The sequence below is a fragment of the Xiphias gladius genome, chromosome 16 (genome assembly GCF_016859285.1).
Source record: "Xiphias gladius isolate SHS-SW01 ecotype Sanya breed wild chromosome 16, ASM1685928v1, whole genome shotgun sequence".
Taxonomy (NCBI): Eukaryota; Metazoa; Chordata; class Actinopteri; order Istiophoriformes; family Xiphiidae; genus Xiphias; species Xiphias gladius.
The window spans coordinates 13,082,329-13,103,976 of NC_053415.1; the positions used below are offsets into that span (position 1 = coordinate 13,082,329).

At 39.0% G+C, this 21,648-nt stretch overlaps 1 protein-coding gene across 1 annotated transcript; it reads left to right on the forward strand.

Moving 5' to 3' along the window:
* Window positions 1-486: 486 nt before the first annotated feature.
* Window positions 487-21,029, forward strand: kcnj3a (potassium inwardly rectifying channel subfamily J member 3a). The gene is made up of 3 exons (XM_040148539.1): window positions 487-1,164; window positions 2,245-2,461; window positions 20,245-21,029. The coding sequence occupies exons 1-3, from the start codon at window positions 487-489 to the stop codon at window positions 20,832-20,834; spliced, it is 1,485 nt and encodes a 494-aa protein (XP_040004473.1). The 3' UTR covers window positions 20,835-21,029.
* Window positions 21,030-21,648: the final 619 nt, after the last annotated feature.

The following is a 21,648-nucleotide window of genomic DNA, read 5'->3' on the forward strand; positions in this document are numbered from 1 at the left end:
TACGCAGAGATATTGGCGTTTCATGGAGCACTGAGGGATTTGGAACTTTCGCGTGAAAACTTACTCTGTGAGTACAGTTTTGAACAGGTCGATATAGCCCCAACCTTCATGGGCGATGAGTAATCCGCGACGCAGCAACTGATGAACCTGTAAAACCTGGACTGCGGCGGGCGCGTTTGGATACCTGATCCTGCTGTGCGTCGCTTATAGGGCTTCATATGGCTTCCGTCTCCAGGGTTCGTGAACTACTCGCACGTTGTTGATGTTTCATGGCTGTGGAGTGTGGCGGCGGTAGCGTGTGGCGAAAGAGGACGATGCAAGACTAACTGGGGCGAAGACAGCGCACTTTTATCGCCTTCTTTCCAAACAGGAGACATTGCGCACGGGCATTAACGACTGCAGCAACTACGAGCCAGACTTTTTTTTTTTTTTTTTTTTTAATTTCATTGAATCCTTTGTTATTCCTTTCGCCGCTGTCATCGTAGTATGTCTGCACTTCGAAAGAAATTTGGGGACGATTATCAGGTAGTGACCACCTCATCTAGCGGGTCTGGATTCAATCAGCCTCCCCCAGAGAAAAAGAAGAAGAGGCAGCGGTTCGTGGACAAGAACGGGCGATGTAACGTCCAGCATGGGAACCTGGGTGGTGAAACCAGCCGATACCTCTCAGACTTATTCACGACACTGGTAGATTTGAAATGGCGCTGGAATCTGTTTATTTTCATCCTCACCTACACCGTCGCTTGGCTCTTCATGGCCTCTATGTGGTGGTTCATCGCGTACATCAGAGGAGACCTCAACAAAGCCCACAATGACAAGTACACTCCATGTGTGGCCAATGTCTACAACTTTCCCTCAGCCTTTCTCTTCTTCATCGAGACCGAGGCCACTATAGGATATGGTTACAGATACATCACAGACAAATGCCCCGAGGGGATCATTCTCTTTCTTTTCCAGTCGATCCTCGGGTCGATCGTCGATGCCTTTTTGATCGGGTGCATGTTTATCAAGATGTCTCAGCCCAAGAAAAGGGCCGAGACTCTGATGTTCAGTGAACATGCGGCGATTTCTATGCGAGATGGAAAACTAACTCTCATGTTCAGGGTCGGCAACCTACGTAACAGCCATATGGTCTCCGCACAGATCCGCTGCAAATTGCTGAAAGTGAGTGATGCTACTTTTAGACAGGTTGCATCCTATATTTCTGTTCCATCATGGCCCACTTCTTGATATTTTTTTTTAGGAAACTGATACAGTAGGGCCTACACACTGACATCTAAGCCTACTCCTAACAGTACACAAAGCTATGAGGCATTTAGTAGACAAAACTACATTCTCGTTTCCAAATAAACATAATGGATGCAAAAAAATCCACTAGCTATCCTGAGCTATAGAATGGAGAGTTGTTTTTTTTTTTTTTTACCACATTCAAATGACATATGGCCACATCAAAAATATCCCTTGTCAGACATTGCTAAGGACACCTTGTTTATATTCTTATTTCTGAAATTGTTTTAAGTTTTTGAATGGCAAAGCGGTAACGTGTTACAACTTGGTGGAAATGTGCTGCTGTCCCTTATTAGGAGAACATCTTTTAAGGGATTTCCCTGCTGTCCACCTCCTGGCTTCACAGAGGTCTCTAGTAAACCTATAACAACCTTTTCTTTAGCAATGCTCTAAGATTCAAATGCACAGCCATCGTGGTTATATATAGGAATACAGTGACAGTATAGGAGATTAAATGTAGGCTCCCATAAAGATTACGGTAAGTATAAACTCAGTAAGTTTGAGCAAAGACATACTGCAACCACACCCATTTTAGTGACTTATTGAAAGTTTTTTTTTCTTCATATAGATAAATAAGCATTCTCTTTGTTTCTAGTGTCAATATCCTGAAACAGCAGGTAAGTATGAACTAGATTATCCCAACAGTGCCAAGAAATTTGAAACAACTGATTTGACTCAGTTATTTCAAAAAGGATACATTGTAAGACTCAGTGGCACATCAAATCACAGGCTGAGATGGGTGGTCTTGTAAATACCTCGTGGAGATACCTCTTTAGACATAATGGAGGAAAATTATAGTCATTTTTCTGATAGACTGATGATTGGTTGCTCTGAGTGCACAGAAAATGTGAAAAGCTTGCACAAAGGCCCTTGAAAAGCTCTAGATAAGTCTGTCTTACCCCTTCCGTTCCCCCACCAAACATCTCTGTCTCCGTCTCTTTCTCTATGCTTCTTTAGTCTCGCCAGACGCCCGAAGGCGAGTTTCTTCCCCTGGATCAGCTGGAGTTGGACGTGGGTTTCAGCACAGGGGCAGACCAGCTCTTTCTCGTCTCACCACTCACGATCTGCCACGTGATTGACACCAAGAGCCCCTTCTACGACCTCTCCCAGAGGTCCATGCAAACAGAGCAGTTTGAAATTGTGGTGATACTAGAAGGAATAGTAGAGACTACGGGTGAGTACCCATAAACGGGCATTTTTATAGGGGTGCTCTGGTAAAAATGAGAGTCTGCAGCCTGTTTTACTGCATGTTGTGGCTGCAGCCTGCATGTACAGTAGCTGAAGATGTTGTATTGCCTTTTGAGATGTTTATCTATCGTCTTTTTCTGCAAAAATTATCTCATGAATAATTGTCAGCCCTTTCATAGGTGTTAATAGCTGACATCCAAATGGACTCACTATTGACCTCTGGATTGCATTTCATTGATTTTCATTTCTGTGGCAACCATACAGAGCCACTGATAATAGCAGTGGATAGCATTTATATAATCATAGATTATTGATTTTCTGTTGCAAGTGTTAAGTGAAAGAATTTATAATTTATGCATTAAAACACTTTCAAAACAGAAACTCCATCAGGTCAGTGTTCGGCTATATACATTTTCTTTTTCTCGTTCGAGATCAATTCCATTCCTCTGTCTTTGTGCCCGACCAGTACTTACCTCACAGCTGCTATTCTCAGAGGGGATAATAATTGGCTTTCAAATGACCCTTTGGAATTAGGGAATTCCATTTCCACAAGATGAGTGAAGCCCTGAGTAAAATTCTCCACTTTGGTCATTTTAAATTCAACCATTTATTTGACACGGCTGAAACAGTATTGTGGGGACAGCTCCTTCGGTGTTACACAGTGAACAGAGGAGCAGTTGTAATATGTTGGTTCAGCGAAAACAGCATATGGAGATGTGGCAGGGAGGCTCACAGGCTGACACTGCAGACGGCAATTAGCAAAGATATTCAGTTCCTAACAGATAGTTTTGATAGTCAAAGATTTGCAGTGTTATTGAAGTCTCTTTGCAGCTGAGATGTAGCTGACATATGATTCTTCTGTTCATTACACGCAGCGTTTGTGTCATGTCATTTCGATGAGACTTAACATACCCATAAAGAGGGCAAGCATGTTTAAAAAATGGAAATGTGTCACAATATTTAGTAATTGTACAGTTTGGACATAATGTTAGATATGCCCCACAAGGTGATATGCCCAGTGTTTGAACACCTGCTTTCTCAGAGTGAAAGTTTATTTCTTTGCTTTTTCTTTCTTTCAGTTAATTAATTATTATTTCAGTTTATATTATTTATAATATTATTATTATTATTATTATTATTTATTTATTTTATTTTTTTTTAACATGTGGTGCAAAAATATTTAAATTTGACAATTTTTTTTTTTAAATGAAAGTAATTGCAATGTGCAGTTAATTAACCTGTACCTGCCTGATACTGTGTACAGGCTGCTTAGTTTTTAAGGCATGAATATATTCACTGTAGTGATGAGATTTAACTATCATTGATATATTTGCAGATATTCATAGTATAGCAGTGACTGTCACAGTCACAGAAGCATGTGTCATCATATTATCCTCATTTATAACAGTCACCATCTTAGTCTAAATTAAAATGATTTGGCTTCATTCTGTGGGATTGTTTGTACGTTTGTACTTTTGTGCTTCGACGTTTCTGCGTTGAGGAGCAGATGTGGTTGTGTAAAGTTGTCGGAAAGGCTGATGTAGAAACAATCTATGGTTAAAAATTGATGTACAGTGAAAGTCTAAATCCTCAGACACTTTCATTTCTGGCCAATGTAACTCTGTTTCCATGGCAACCTCTCCTTGAGTATTCAGGATTGCAGCACTGCACCTAAACTTAGGTTTTTTATTCCTATGGTATAGTAAGCATAACACAGTTTCAGTAATAAACTTGGCAAACATGTGATGCCGAACATGAAATGACATTGCTTTGTTGATAACATCCCCTGGTACTGGGGAGGATCTCCTCTGATATATGAAAAACCCACTGAGGCGCTACTGTACCATGAAGTGTTTGCCAGAACAGGTGATACAGCAGAGAAAGAATAAGATGAAATATTTATGAAGCTTCGTGTATACTAGTGAAGAAGCTGCCCAACTCCCCACATCTGTTTTTTTTTTTGTTATGTGTGGAAAGCCCGCTGTCTGGGACAGAGGTTAAAAAAATTCTTCACAGCAGATTAAAGCTTCACAATCACTGGTTCTTTGGTCTCCCTACTAGATAATAACAGACACAACAGTGTACCCTTTTAGACATAGTAACCTTTTGATCCCCTACATCACACAAAACTATTTTGGACTGAGGTTCTCTTTGCACACAAGAGAATGTCGGAGCACGTAGGAGCTCAGAACTGTTCCATTTCGCTGTAACCTCTGACAACCTCTACACTGTATAAAAAGACATGAGCTATTCCTCATTCCTTTTGAATAGGAGCCCAAGGTGTTTTTTGATCACCACCTCAGTATGATGCACCTTCCAAATGAGACATGTAGGATGTCTGGTAGCAGCATATTTTCTCCTGGAGTAATGCCAGTTGTGGCTTTGTGGTATTGGTTTTCTAACACGGCTGCAGGAAGATGCAGCGCCGCCGAGGAGGAATCGGCTTTACATCGTGTTACAATTATTGTACTGTACATGCTGCCTGACTGCTTTCCCTGGAAAAAACCGGCTTGCTGTATGGGGGAGAAAAAGCACAAACAAGAAGCCTTCAGTAACAAGTGTTGGATGAGTTAACAGCACTAACAGTGATCATGTCTGACACAATAACAATCAATACAATAAACACAAACCACATCAGTCCCCAACAAGCAACTTTATAGTGACTACTACATCAGCGGCTACAGTGTGAGCGCTTCGCCCCCCTGTCACTTCGTTGATGTGAATCTCCTCACAATAACAGCAGGCTGAGTTACTTCTGCATTATTCGTGCACTGCTTGACAGGTGCTTGGATAATAAAAGAGGAATTTAATACTGCCGAAGTGAATGATCGGTTATGACTGCAGCCCGGCTGATATCGGTTGTGTGTGTTTAGTGCTAGTTCCAATCAACAATAGATGCAACTCATCCAATAAATTCAAATGTTTTTATTATAGAGTTTTGCAAAAAAATATGTACTTATTAGATTTTACACTTGACAACAAGATAATTAATTCTCACAGACTCCGCAGTGCAGGAACATCTGCTCAGTTGTGATATGTTGGAGTCTGCTGGTCAAACTGATCCCAGTTATTGTTCTGATATCTCAATATTGTTTCTTTGGATTATTATATGAATTATTATATGCATCTTGGAGCAACCCAATCTTCTAGAAACTGTGTTTATATAGTCGGGATGCAGCTAAGGGTTGTTTTAATTATTGATTAATGGGCAGATTATATTCTTGATTAATAATTTAATGTGCAAAAATGATGAAAAAATTTCTCAGAGCCCAAGGTGACGTCTTCAGATTGCTTGTTTTGTCTTACTCGCAGTTCGAAAGCCCAATATGTTCATTATTTGCAATGATGTAAAACAGATAAAAGCAGTAAATCATCACAATGGAAGAGGAGGAACTAGTGAATGTTTGGTGTTTTTGCTTAAAGAATTATTGATACAATAATATATATGATAGGATTAATATATTGAGGAACCGTTAATTAATGCACTCACAGCGCTCACAGCACTCAGTGGTCCTCAAGCACCGGTTTGGGCTTTAGTTGGCCGATCCATGGTGACTCCTTCACCTTTAATCCACAAAAGCCCTTGGTTAAGGTTAGGGAAAGGTTGTTGTCTTGTTTTATTAGACAAGACAGGGACAAGTCAAAAGTGATGTTGAAGCGCAGAACATTACGTGTTCATTAACATGTAACCGAAAAACTGCAATCTTTTCCCGACCGTAACCAAAGTGCTTCTGTTGCCTAACCGCACACAGGAAACAGGATGTGAACCCTGGTGTCAAAGTCCCACCATCCACCCTGACCACCTCCCTGTCTCCTAGAAATTATGTTTATATATTACTAAATTGGTTTCCCAATTATGTCGTGAGAGGAATGAAGCTCTACATCTATATACTGAACAGGAGTTGTGGGAAGATGGTCAGGGTGGATGGAGAGCGCACGAAGTCCAGGACCTTCACTCCAGAGACTGGCGCGCACATCCTGAGTCCTGTCTGTGGTTAGGATTTGGCAACAGCTCTTTGGTTAAAGTTTGGGAAGATTGTTAGATAGTTAAATGTTAATGAGCACATCATGTCTCGAGTCACGGCAGACTTTTTCTTTAATAAATCGACACCATAATATCTCCCTAGCCTCAAACAAGTGCTGCCTGTGCCTGAACATAAACATAACCATCAATGTAGGTTGGGGCAACTTACCCTGTTATCATCCTAAGTGGTCCATACGTTTTTGTGACATCATGTGATTTCCAGTGTAGCTCCACCCACCCTCAACCCCACCAGGGGCTGAATCAGCCAGAGTAATTGAGCAGCTATAGTATCTGCGCAGCTCTACCAACAGCAAGTTGTCATTCAAAATATTAAAAATGCAGTGTTTATCTTGGATGTGTGAAAAATAATACGAAAACAAATTCTGATATAATGACATTTTAATGGAACTGCGGGGTCGTTTTCGTTGTTCCACAACAGAGCTGACCTGACTTTGACTCATCAGCTGATTCAGAGCTGGTACATGCAGTCTTAAAATACATCAGAAGTTTAGATAAGTATCCCATTAACACCAGTAATGCTGTTCAACACTACAAAAGGCCTAAATCCCAAGCCAGGGGCAATCTGTTCTTTCGTGGAGCTGAATCCTGAGAACCCAAAATAGCTGCCAGTAACAGACGTTTGGGTTCCTCCCACCACGAAACTAATCAGCGCATTGGAACTAAATTCATCTCATGATTTTTGATGTTGAATTTGCACAGGAAGCAGTTACACCACAACACTCCTGTGTGAATGCTGCAGCTCCTGTTTGCTGAAGATGTGCATTTATGTAGTTTAAGACCATGCAGTTTTTAGATCAGAGACATAAATATTAACAAAGATAAACAAGCTGAGTATTTATTTCATGGGGAACTCATTTTCATTGTGGAACAGAAAGAAGTCTGTCGGCACATTAATCAACCCTGAAATTTTGTATAATGTTTTAGGTCTAACATGTTGGCAAAACACAGTGTTAAGATCTCCACAAGCTTTGCAAAGTGTTTTTAAATTCACTCATCAGCTATGAAAAGCAGTGATTCGCAAGCATAAACTGTATCGTCAGCATAAACCTTTTTCTTTTCAAATTGATGTGACTTTCATGCAAATGAGTGTGCTCATTACACTTGCCATGAAATTCATAAAATGCTGCAATAAGTCATATTTACAAAAGTTAAGTAAAGTAAGTCATATTTACAAATGTGTTTTTTGGCAAAGTTGCCAAGGTATTTAGCATCCATAGGTGTAAAGTTTACTCCATGATAAACTCTGCCATTTTAGTGTTTCTTTACACACTTGTATTTGTTTGCTCATTGAGTTTCGGTTAGACTTCATTTCATGCTTTTGGTGCTACAGCAAATTCGAACTGCAGGAAAACACAATCTGCTTAGTGGACTGACTAATAATCTCCGTATCTTCCGTTTTAAATGAAACACAGCCTCACATTTGGTTGTGAGGGAAATTATGGCAAAAATATAAAAAAAATGCTCCTTCCCCTCTTCGATAAAGTTGTACGTTGATTTTGATTGTTTTCAAAGATTTCTGTCAGCCCCCTCTTTTCCATTCTGCTACAAGGCTTTCATGTGATTCACTGTTATAGAATAAAAAATAGAATATCCTAGTTATCTGCTCATTTTAAAATAAGTGTGGGTGGCAGGGGTTGGTTGCATATAGACTGGATCAACTGGTAATGTTTATTCATGTGTTTTTGTGTGCATAAATGCAGTATGTGACAGGAGAGAACAGGTTTGTATAATGAGTCGCCTACCCACTGTATATGCGCAATATTTGAAACTGTGCTTGAAACTGTATCTCTTATTTAAAATCTGTGTTTGGACCTTTTTTAGGAATGAAAAGACACAAAAAACATTATGATTGGAATTGATTTACATAGATGGATCTTTAAGATTTATGACCAAATATATTAATTCTTAATTAAAAAAAGCATTAAAGAGACAGTTATCCCTTAGTTTAGGTAAATAAAAAGTAATTACCTAACCAGTGTATTGGAAAACTAATTTTGTTATATAATACTATCATCATAGCTTTAATTAAGTTATTGTTGTGCAACAAATACATATAAAGTAGATATCTAGAAAATGAAATTGAGAGTAATAATTGCTTTCATGCAGACTCTGTCTAGTAGTAAAGCCAACCAGCATAATTAATTGGAAACATCTATTGCCACTGATTAGCAGGGTAGCCAGTGTCATGGCCCGATCTGTGTTTTATCATCAGCAGCAGTAATTGAAATGAAAATGGAGAGATTTCTGTTGCATTGGAGGCCTAATAGTTTCAATCATCTGAGTAAGAGACCGTGGCCCCGGCGGTCTGGGGTCGCCTGACGTCAGGAGCTCCAGAGCTGAGGTAAACACCGGCACACGTGAACCCCGGATACGAGCCTGCTGTGACAGACTGTGCCGTCCTCTGGAGAAACTGACCATATTTCAGTCTGAGTCATTACACCGCAAGCGAATCCTCTCATCCCAGTGTCGTGATCCCTGCCACAGCCCCGCGGGTCAAAGGGTTAAAGTGGGCTCAGGGGGGAAGTTAACGCTTCAGATCAGGTGAGAGCGGGAGTTTCCAATTAAATCTAATGTTCTCAGGGGGGAGAACTCAGGGGAGAAGTGTCTGCCCCCGCTGAGCTCCACTTGTGTAGCTGAAAGGATAAGCCCCGTGTTGGATACCTTACAGCTCTCTTGTTAAAATGTATTTCATGCTTTTGGTTCATTTGTATTTATTACCAATAAATTTTCCAGCTACCCGCTTTGAGTGTTTCAGCACAACAATGTTGATAGTGTTTTTTAGTGTAACAAAAAGGTGCAGTGATACATAAAGTCAAGATCTGAATACAAGAATGTGATGATATACTTTCCTGGTAACCTTTAGTTAAACGGCATAGACAATATGTTATTACTCATTATTATGCTCATCAAATTTCTTCTGGAATGTAAACTAGTACATTTACTCAAATTCTATTCTGACGTACAAATTTGAGTTATACTTTTTACTTCAGCGCCAATACATTTCAGGGGGGAATATAGTACTTTTTGTGTACAGTTGTAGTTACTAGTTACTATACAGACAAAGATTTTACATGCAAGCCATATGATGATATGTTATAAAACATGATGCATTGTTGTTGAAGAAATTACCCAAAAGTAAATAAACAAGTTTAATTAGCTTCAGGTTCATCTTTAGTTTGACTTACTTTTTGTTGATATTACTTATATACTTTTACTTAAGTAAGATTTTGAATACGTGGGTTTTTACTTGAAATGGTGTATTTATATATTGTTTTATTGCTACTTTTATTTGAATAATATTAAAAAAAATACATATTCAATTAAATTAATTAAATATATAAAAGTAAAAGCAGCATGAGTGGATTATATATGAAATAATTTCTGAGGTTTGATGAAAAATCATGAAGATCTGTATAGTCCAATACAATCTACAGTATTATAATGCAATAAATACTATCTTTGAGACTCATAATGTTCTTCTTTGAGACAGGCTGTCAGAGGTTTGGATCTTTTGAGTCTAGATTTTGGTGTACTGGATTCTAGCAGACTGTATTCTCCCTGTACTGCACATAGGGATTATAGTCAAAATATGAATAATTTCATTAAGACAATAAGAAAAATGACAACTTCAAAAAGAGACAAGTCAACATCCAACAAAGTCTGAAAATGGACTGAAGTTTATAGCCTTCACAAAGATTTGATGCAAGGCTGTTGACTTTGATTAGATTACATTGAGTGTGTTCAATGTATTTAGTCCACCCCCTGTATATTGGTTAACTACTGTACAATGAGTCATTATCCTCGCACAAAGGCAGCTTGCTTTATCTATCATGTTGTATCAAATAACACTGAAATTAGCAATACTAATTTTACGTAAACAAACAAGGGTATTCCAGGAACGCATCTGTGAGATTTACCTCCTATGTCTTCTGTACATACAGTAATTGCACTGGGGATGAACTCCACATAATGGGCATTGCAGTGAACCAGCTATGACATCCTGGATTCATTATCCCTTTTTAGATGAACTGTGCTGGCTTCCCAAGGGGGAGCACGGTAATTGTGTCTTTAGGGATTTGTCAAGTCCCTGTTGGATGGCAATAAATCACTGGTAGAAGAGGTGTGGTGGTAGACCTGAGATGAACTCGCTCTGTGACGAAAGCAGGCAGAAATGCATTCAGCAACACGAAGAGTTAGAAATAATTGACTATGTCTCAGTTGTTTTTGGTCTTAGAAGATATGCACGTGTTGTTGTGAGAAGGACACTTTTTTGGTGATTAACACCACAAATCGGAGACTTCAACATCAACCCCTGCCTAGAAGGAAGATGGGGCAAAGTGCGACATGGCCATAATTGAGATTATATTGTGGCTCCACTTGTTTGAGGTTATGAGGAAGGTTGTGGTGCACTCGTAGTTTTGGTCACTGGCGGCATTGCTTGGTAGAGCTGTGACCGTCCCTGAAGTGCAGGTGAATCGATCCTGCAGTCTAATAACAGCGCCACATGAACATGCTGTCCTTAAAGCTTGTCTTTGAGCAAGACCCTCCTCTGGGATGTCTCTTTCTATTTTTGTCGCTCAGACATGCTTGAGTTTACTGGAATAATCTGCTCTCTAGCTCAAGTGACAAAGTTGAAAAAACAATGGAGAATCTATTTTAACAGCGAGTTACTCCTTTTTAGTTCCATCCGAGTCTGAGACATCTTAAGGCTCAAAAATCCCTCTTTTGTCTCCCCTCTTTCAGCTGTTACTCCTCTTCATGACTTACAGTAAATTGATTTAATATCTGAAATCAATAACGGATACATCTTTCACTCATTCACTCTGTTGTATAGAAATAAAATTGTTTTCTGATCTTTTCTGCTCTCAACATGTAATGAAGAGAAAAGCAGGTGTGAGTATATCCCCAGTGTGATTTTTCCTATTTGACCAATAGTTGTTTGGCCTAGAGGAAATCCATTGATTGCCGTTTTGCTTAACTGGTTCCCTTCACAGCAGCATTCAGCATTGCCTTCACTTGGTAATTTGTGTTCTCCTGGCTGTGTTAATGGCCTACAGCCATATGTTCCTTTAGCCTGCCTGTTACACCACCTTGTGTGGGGATGGCTGGCAGCCCGCGCTCCTTATTCCCTTCCCTTCGATTCCTTCCCTTTCCAGCAGCCTCCACACTCTAGCAATTGCCTGAGTATCCAGGCTCTCCCCTCCCCCACAGCAGAGCACTTCCCCTTCCTTTTCCCCTCCATCAGCTTCCTCCTTGTTCTCATTGCTCAGCTGGTGCTGTATGGGTGGAATAAAACCACAGAGCTGCAAACAACTAGAAGCCACCTTCACTAATGGATCACACAGCAAAACAGTATTTAACTAAGGGAGGGGACTCATTTCTATCTTTGAAAAGTCAAACTGTGAAAAACAGGTCACTGAAAGCTTCTGCATTTTCTACACTTTACCATTTGATGGCGGTCACCATAGAAACAGATAATCAGACAGGACTTGTGGCCACAATAGCAGTATCTGTATCAAAATTAGATTTTTAAAATTTAATAAAGGTACAATTGGTTCTATATTTTGTAACATTTTATTGAAAAAATAACAAGTCAGTGGTGAAAAGCCAAACTAGTCAGAACTATATTACTCAGACTTGTAAAGTGAACTTTCCCTCTCTTCAGTAGGCTTAGAAACACAGCTCAGCATCCTAATATTCTCCTCTTCTTAGCTTTCCTTTACCTTATTCAGCATAGCAGCTTAAATGCTGTGACAAAGATCCTAAAAGAAGAGGAATTCTGTCCCTGTATTCCAAACTAAGAAAAAGGATAACTGTCCAATTAATTGTTGTTCCTCACAATCCAGCGGTGCAGCAAAGACAATTTTTGTGGATAGCGTTGGCCACAGCGAATGCCTGACAGTGGCAGCAGTGCTCAGATAAAAGGATGAGTCAAGGACGGTGTTGTGTGCTGGCGATCTGTGTGTGCAACGTCCAGATTCTCACGCTTGTTTTTGCTAGCATTTTCTAATACATAACACTTTCCACAGCCCGGATAGGCTGTCAAGGGAATTTGCTGACAGCATTGCACTGGTGAGTGAGTGTGTGTGTGTGTGTTTGTGTGTGTGTGTGTGTGTGTGTGTGTGTGTGTGTGTGTGTGTGTGTGTGTGTGTGTGTGTGTCTGTGAGTGTGTGTGTGTGTGTGTGTGAGACCATTTGAGTGACTGAGTAAAAGGGAGAGCCAGACAGAGAGAGACAGTACAATAGGAAGGTTATTTGTGATTTTGTCAGTAAATAGGAGGTTGTGAAGAACTCTTTTGCGCCCACCTTCCTTTTTCGTTGACTCCCATTGTGAGAGCTCACCTAGTCAAGTCATTTGAATAAACCTTCATTTCACATAGCCGTCAATTTTGAGTGTCATTCGCTTGATGCCTATGGGTTGTTGGATCATATAATAGCACTGATTTTTTTTATTCAAAAATCTAGATTGAGGCTCTGCCTCGATGATTTGACAGAGCTGCAATAAATAGATCCCTCTTCTCAGGTCTGCCCCTTGACTTTACTCTGTCCTCAGTGTGTCAAGTGCAGATCTGCAGCTGAGAATATGACTGAGCCAGGCACCAAATGGATATGATCCTTTGGCTTCTACAACCTGGATAAGCTTCTTTTAGCTGACCGAGTCTGTGAATACCACTTAGGGTTTTTTTTAACCACTATCAAGAAACACTGGCAGGCTGCCTTCGAGTTTACAGCGTTTTCCTATTCCAGCCACCAAAGAACCCATTTTATCGTCTCTGTCACTCCGCTGACTCTGCGGCTGCTTCACTTTGTGAGAGCAGAGAAGCAGCCAGCTCTGTGTTATCAAGGAAAAGTGCATTTATTTAGAGTCTCAAGCTGCAATGGCTTTTGGGCATCTAAATCTCAAAGTTTATCCTCGACACGACTTCCTGCCTTTTTTCTTTTTTTTCGGTCCATAATGGAATTAGTTGGGAGTCTGTGAAATATTGCATATACTGTACAGTGCAGATAGAGCACCTGTATTCTCTACATCTCAATGTTATATAGTCACATCCTCAGTTTAAAAAATCCCATTTGGATAATGCCTGGAGATTTCACTTAAAATCATGGTTGCTGCTGAGATGGCAGAAAATCTCAGTGTGTAACACAAATGCACACATTGAGTCAGAAAATGGTTTTTCCCTGATTTTCTATGTTGTTTCCCCTCTGAAATTTACCTTTAATTATATGCATTTTTTTTTTTTTTTTTTTTTTTTACATCTCTTTGGAATTTGTGGATTCAGCGGAGGATTATTCTAATGCCACTCTTGCTGTCACACGCTGTAGGTATTGCATATGTGAGCAGTAAACTGCCTGGTGAACTTTGGCGATGGAGGACTTCAGAGAGGATTTCACATTTTTGCAGGATTAAGATATACATTGGCAGTCAGAAGTAAGATCATATATCCCTCAGCCTATGAAGTAGACATAGTTTTATGAAAAATTGGATGGAGATGTCGTGGAACAGCTCTTATATGTGTTATTTGCTTTATGTGTTATTTGCTCTATGTGCTGAATCATAATTTGCCATTTGCAATTTTTGTAATTCTTTTGCCTTTGAACATAATTTTTATTTACATATGCCACATTTAAGTTTTTTGTTGATATACAGGATGTTGGAAAATACTTCAAAACTGTGCTGTGCTACAAGTCAAGAAAGTTATTTCTTCATAATTTGCCTGTAATTCCTATTTTTAGATTTCAATCATTTGTATACAATCACAAACAAATAGGATAAAGAATGAAATGTAGATGTTCAGGTGAAAGGAGAAACCCGAATCTTTCAGCTGATCTGAAACCATGAAAATCCCCAAAATTGGAGAGATGAGGTTTTTACCAGATGGCAACAATGTGACAGAATGGTAGAGTTTAATCTCCTAAACACTAAAATGAAAAAGTCAGACCCTCAGTAGTCACAGCTGGAACTTTTACAAATTAAAATTTTGCTTCGCTTATATGTTATAGTAACACATCATTAAGTAGTTTTACGTTTTGTAGTTAAGTACTTTTTACTTGAATACTTGTTTCCATTACTTACTACTAGATTTATGGAGGCAGAGAAACAAGCTGTAAACGCAACTTTACATATAACCTTATAAAGTCGATACGGCGAATATATTGGCAAACAGTTGGCTAATTATATCACCAGCAAACACAGAACATCGTTAGAATTCATTCAAAGTCGTGTCTGGCCACCTGGCAAATGTACGTCCACTATTCACTCTCCCTTTAGTTCTGTTTTGGTGTAAAGATCTCCTCCAACTCCCGAGAGGAGAAATATTTGGGTTTTTAGCTTCCACTTCGTTCTGTAGCTAGTCGTAAACTTTCTGGTGTTCGGTGATTAGCAGATAGCGTACAGTGGCTTTATCCGCACTTTTTTTTCCCCGTTTTTTTTTTTTTGCTGAAAACAGCTGCCTGCTGCGTCTGAAACGATCGCTGATGAGAGCTGGTGAGAGTGAACCAAAAGTAATTTGTCAGAACAAGCGACCACTTTCACATTACACATAGTCTTTTTTATTAATGTTCATTGTAAAATGTTTGATTCCTGCAGCTTTAAGTAATTTTTTATTGATGTGGGACTTTCACCTGTACTGTTACATTGATTGATAGCAGATAATAACTTGATATTAGTCTTCAACTACCCTCCCATGCTGATGAGACTGCTAGCATAAGAGACAGTGTGGTAGTCTAATAATTTGCAGAATCATTATCTGTACAAAGATCTTCTATGTTGTACAACCGGTAAAACAGAAAATAAATTGATGCAAAACACGCAACAGTGCATGTATTTGACCATGAAACATATTTAATATTGGTAAATCAACCAGAACAATGCTGATTCTTCCAACAGAGATTCTATAAAAGGGATGTTAAATCTGTCACTGTACGGCACTTTATTGTGAACGGTAACCCCACTGTGGATTTGAAATGTATTGGTACTGGTTTATACTGAGTCACAGAGGGGAAGAGATAACCATTTACCAAAATTAAAAATTTAATGGATCCACAACATTACAAAGTTCCTCTCCTATTGGGCTGAATGAGGAATTGTCTTTTCACTGATTCCAATGATGTTTTTCCCTCCTGGTTTCTTATAACCCCCCTCTTTCTCCTAATAGGGCTAGTGTGGTTTCACTGTATTTATTTTTGTTCACGAGTTAAAGAATGAATGAATCTGCTCATGTGTTGATTTGCTTTTAATCTGATGATTTCAGTTAGGGCTGCAACAAAGATTAATTTTAATCCTTGATTAATCTCACGGCTACCTTCTCTGTAAAACAATTTTTTGTGTAGTTAAAAATGCCCACTACAGTATTTCAGAGCATAAATGATGCGGTCAAATTGCTATTTTCCCCTCTGAAAAACAGTCCAAAACTCCAAATTTATTATTTACTAATCATATACAAAAAAGAAAAGCAGCAATTCTTAATATCTGAGAAGCTATAACCAGCATTTGTTTTTGTTTTTTTTGTTTTTTTTTTAGCATTTTGATTCAAAAAGAACAGTTTAAATGACTGATTAATAGATTAAATGATTGAATTTATGGGATGAAGTGAAAACCAGGATCTCCATATCTAAAGATTTTTTTTTCCAGGTAAACAGAAACCATGCCTCCAAATGGGAATAACATATTTGCCTGTGTTGAAGGCCAATATAGCCATTGGATTAAAATCACAAATCCTTTGTCACAAAGCTTTAAAGAACCTGAAAAATAGCAAGTAAACACCCTGCTTTTCTTGGTTCCTTGAATGTTGACATTTTCCAAATCTCAGATCATGTGTATTCCCTGGTTAATTAGCTTTTGTACTGGATTTCTTTCAATACTATATAGCCAGGTTTGGGGCATCCTCGTGGTTGAGTGGTTAAAGATCCATACAGTGTGATCTGGGAGTTTGTAGTACAATTCTACAACCCTTGTCACACATCACACCCTATTTTTCTCAATGAAATAAAAGCAAATGCACCATGTAAGTCTTTTTTTAAAAGATATAGTCAGGTGCTCTTAGCATAGACTATAAAAAGCGTGTACAAAAAATGATCTGAAATTGTGAGTGAGCGTGTTTGGTTTCACTTTTGAAATATGTGAACTGATGTTACAAACACCTCTAACTGGCTGTGACAACACGGCACACCCCTCATCGGAGGTGTTTCTTTCGCAATGCTGTGATGTTCTATAGTTGCATGTTCCCATCAGCAAACAGCAGCAGAGAGAGGACAGGATTATTATATATTTCCCACTGCTGTGTGTGTGTGTGTGTGTTTGTGACACACTGCTCGTATGATACAGCATGCGGGTGCTACGAAGATGACACAGATATAAAAAAAGGCAATGCCCTGTGAGAGTGATGGATAGGAAGAGAAAGTTGCCCTGTGCTTTATAAAAGAGGACATTTGTAATATGAGCTCTGCCCTTCACTGATGAGAAGTCACCAAAATATATGATTTACCCACTCCCCTGAAACAAAGGCACTTTGAGATGAGGTTTTGTTTAGATGGATGATTTGACCCCATGGAAAATCAGGTTGGATGGTTTTTTTTTTTTTCATGATCTAAAAGAGAGACTTTTGTTCCATGTTGTCACTGTTACTTTTGACCAAACTCAGCAGTGAAATGGTTTATGGCTGTTGCATGCGCGCATTCCTACAGTTTTGTTACCATAGAAACACTGAGTCCCAGGCAGGCATGTATTTTAGAGTTACATAAGGCTTTACCAGTAATACGAAATACACTCCGATATGAGTATTCGCATTTGACTGGATTCCTATTTTAAGGAATAACACACAGCAGCTGTAGAAAATATCAATCAGTCAGGTTTTTATATTGGTGCTATTTTTGGCTGTTTGACTGTATTCTGTTACGTGATCTTGGAGTCTTTGTCAAACATATCCCTCCACATAATTTGTCCATTTCCATCACAAAATGAACCGTGTTGTGGTCTCACTGAAATTCGAGGCTGTTATACTGTGTGTCATACGAATGTGGGTGTTGCAGAACAGCTGGTCTTTAGCAACACAATTGTATGTATATGATGTAACCGTGTCTATAATTATGCAGTGGCTGAGGCACCAACCCTTGAATAATGTATGGAAATTAAATGTATATTAATAACCATGATTAAGTCTAGTGCCATTGTTAGTTTTTGAAGAAAGGTACAGTTGATTAGAGCATCCACATCAGAGAGATGTCTTTTGGAGAGGGGGGCTGAGTGGCTCTAGAGGAAGGGGAACAGGTTGAAAAGGGATTCAGCCCCAGGCCTGCAGGGTTCATGGGTTTGTAGAGACAGAGGTCTTACAGTAACTCCTACACCATCTGCACAAACAATAGAGCATTATTAATAGATGTAAGATAAAGCTATTTGGGTCTTATGTATTACTGTAGCAGCCTTTTGCCTCAGGCACTATTTCACCACACTTGTTAAAACATTTTTCTTATCATGAACCAGTAAAGTTGCTATTGACATAATAGTCCCGTATATACAGTATAGCATGGATGTCCAGTTGGCATCACAGCATTGACTTTACAATTCAATAAAGGAGGTACAGCTGACTTCTGGTAGTGATTAAGTAGCTGTTATAAAAGCTAAACAGAGAGTATTTTACACCACAGTTTTCTCAGAATCAGTATATATAGGCTATAAGCCTGTTGATGATCAAATGGTGAGTATGCTTTGGCTAGAGGCACTTTAACAGGCTCACAATACTATAAGATTTCCATTTGCACTTAACTCTCCGTTGCTTTGGCCCTAAAGTTCTCATTACTTTTGCCCGCTTTATTCACTGCTGCAGACTTCCATCTGCCTAAAGGCTGCGGGACTCTGAAGCAATAGTGCAGAAATAATACTTTGAATACCCCAAACGTGCTTGATGTTCAGTCTCTTGCACATCTGCGATTGTGTACAGAGCTGTTATCAGTGAATTATTTTATGACCTTGGGAATTGGGCAGAATCACAGATGCCTCTAGTTTCGACGATGACATTCTCGCAATCAGCAGCAGTGTCTCACTGTGAATGAACGCTTTGGACCCAACTGTCACTGCCAGAACAATATTAAGCTGGTAATTAAAACATGTGATAATAACCTACAGCAGTCGCAGATTACCTGATGGATTTCAACAAGCCTTAACATGAGTACCCCCAACCATTCCTCTGTGGTAAAAGAATGGGATTTTGGACTAATATAACCAATTTAGTGTTTTTTCTTAGATGTAAACCTAATTATAGATTTTCTATACTCACTTTCAGTAAGAAAATGAAGTTGTTTTTTCAGCAGAATGTCAACTATGCTGAGATGGATAGGACTTTGCTGTTAACAGTGTAATATGATATAATGCGCATGTAGGTGATATGATAGCAGGTGCTTGAATAACGGTGATGAGTAATCACTAATACTCTTCCGATAACGTTGCATGAAAAAAAAGTTGATCATTATTTCAAATTTCAAATGATTTTGCTAATTGTATTAATTAGTTTCTGAGGACGCGAGGGGAGTTTTTAAGCAGGTATTTAATTCAGAGTCCCCTGTGAGGGATAATTTATTCCAAGTGTATCATAATCTGTTATCTGGTACCGAATTTAATGAATAGTTACGACTACACGCACAAACCCAAATCATGCTAAGTAAGATTTTTTTCGGTTAGGATTTTATTTTAATTTGTTATCTCCAAATGTCAGAATTTATTCCTTTTCAAGCAAATTGTCGCACTCATTTAGGCTTTTCTCAAGATTAAAAAATATTCTGAAATTTACACCATATGTACCTTTTTGTGTTTTGGATTAAATTGGATTCCTTTTGTTATATAACAAAGCTCCTACCATAAAAATAAATTTTGGTGTGAGCTACACCAAAATGAAGTCTTAGCCTGCTCATCTGGGTTTGCCTCTCCAGCTATTTGATTATCTTAATCCTTTATCTTTTATAGCTGGTAGCCAAGCTTAATGTGTGGACTGAACTCAACTGTAGCATAAGAGGTGATGTGTTTTGTTTTTTTTTTTCTTTTTTTATTAACTTAAACAAGTATTCTTCCTCATGTAGACTTACTTGTGTCCTTCAATAAATGCATAGAATTTTATGGGTTGTTATCTATATTGTGTATGTGTCAGCTTTAACCTGTTATGTATGCATTCATGTGGAACCTCAGGTAAACAAAACAGTGAAACTAGATACTATACAAAATTATATTGATATTAAATTTACTCTGTGCATACATGGCAACTGCTCTGGCAATTTGGCATAGGCTCCTACAGTAATTTCAGAATGAGTGGGGCCATTTATGATTAAATAATTAGCCATTCCATTTTTTAAAAAAAGGAAAAAGCAAAAAAAAAAAAGCAAACTACTCAGTCTCATCATTTTTGGAAACTGAAAAATCCATTAAGCTTTTTATTTAGGCCACTGGCTCTGTAAGACAGTAAATACTTATTCAATGATGGCGGTTTTGTTTGCAATATCATTTGCTTTGTGATGGCAGGAATCCTGGTTAATATCATATTGTTGATCCTTATGGATCAGTGCCAAGCATATAATTAAACCAGGGCTCTGTTGTTTAATACTGGAGTCGTGAAATGTTTCATCTTAAAACATTAGGCTCTACTATGTTGATCTGTGGCAAGACAATGATTAATTGATTCATTTGTCATAATTTGTGAAGCCTCAAAGTTATTTTTGTGTTTTTTTCCCCCTCTTTGACAGGGATGACCTGCCAAGCAAGGACGTCTTACACTGAGGATGAGGTTCTGTGGGGACACCGCTTCTTCCCGGTTATCTCCTTGGAGGAAGGCTTCTTTAAGGTGGACTACTCTCAGTTCCATGCCACATTCGAGGTGCCCACCCCTCCATACAGCGTGAAGGAGCAGGAGGAGGCTCTGCTACTCTCTTCGCCCCTCATGGCTCCGTCCCTGTGCAACAGCGGGGAGAAGAACAGCTCCCTGGACTGCCTGGAGACCCTGGAGGACAATGACAGCACCACCAAGCTGCCCACCAAGCTCCAGAAGATCACAGGGCGGGACGGCCTGCCCAAGAAGCTTCTAAGAATGAGCTCCACCACCTCAGAGATGACTTACAGCTTTGGAGACCTGCCCATGAAGCTGCAGCGAATCAGCTCTGTTCCCGGTGTCTCTGATGACAAGCAGGCTGGTAAGGCCTCCAAGATCAGCACAGAGCCCATCAGTAAGTCAGTGGCGGACTTACCTCCCAAGCTGCAGCGACTGGCTGGGGGAGGTAGGATGGACGGACACCTGCCGCCCAAGCTCAGAAAGATGAATTCAGATCGCTTTACATAAAGCAGGCAACAAATTTTAACTTATGCCATCCACCTTTATTTCCCTACCTGAAGTCCTTGTACTATTCCTAATTTATTAATGGACAATGTTCTTATATTAAAAGAAATGTAGAATATGTGCACAAACACCTTATATAAAGTAGGGTGGTGGAATTGAGCACATTTGTCCCTGGATTTAAGTGTACATGCTGTGATGAAAGACCTCTGACTTTCTTTTTTTTAGGATGATGTACAATTAGCACAATCTGGCATGTAAGAAACAGCGCATGTAGAACAGAATCTCAATAATTTCTGGCATGACATTTATTGATATATTATTTTACAAAAACAATTTCATTAGTGAATATACTGACAGTGAAAAATTGCACAAAGCCATATGATTTACAACGTGGGAAACTTAAGTTACATGGTTCTAATTTGTGGTGGCGAAAGGCACATACAACATTTGTTTTGAGTTGATTGCTTTTGTTGTTTAATGTAAAATTGTGGCAATGTTATGTTGATTGCATGCTCCTCTTATTGACTTAGCTATACAAAGGTAATAGACAAAGATGTTTAGCCTTAACTATATTACCTTGTTTCCATTTTCATGTTTGTTCACAGCTGTATTTTTGGTATTTCATATATAGACTATTTTACCATGTGCGATTTTATGACTTTGTTAGTTGATCAAATACAGAATATGTTGCTAGATGATGCGTTTAACATTTGAAAATGCATTATCTGCATCATATGACCTGTCTGAACTGGGCACAGTGCTACGCAATTTCACTTGCTTATTAAAGTAACACTTAAGTTGAAAGAGTCAATACTTG

Bases quoted from the DNA above. Each gene is read 5' to 3' on its own strand.
- kcnj3a (XM_040148539.1), top strand. From the start codon at position 487: ATGTCTGCACTTCGAAAGAAATTTGGGGACGATTATCAGGTAGTGACC. The intron at 1,165-2,244 runs GTGAGTGATGCT...ATGCTTCTTTAG, and splicing joins TCCGCTGCAAATTGCTGAAA to TCTCGCCAGACGCCCGAAGG. The intron at 2,462-20,244 runs GTGAGTACCCAT...CCTCTTTGACAG, and splicing joins AGGAATAGTAGAGACTACGG to GGATGACCTGCCAAGCAAGG.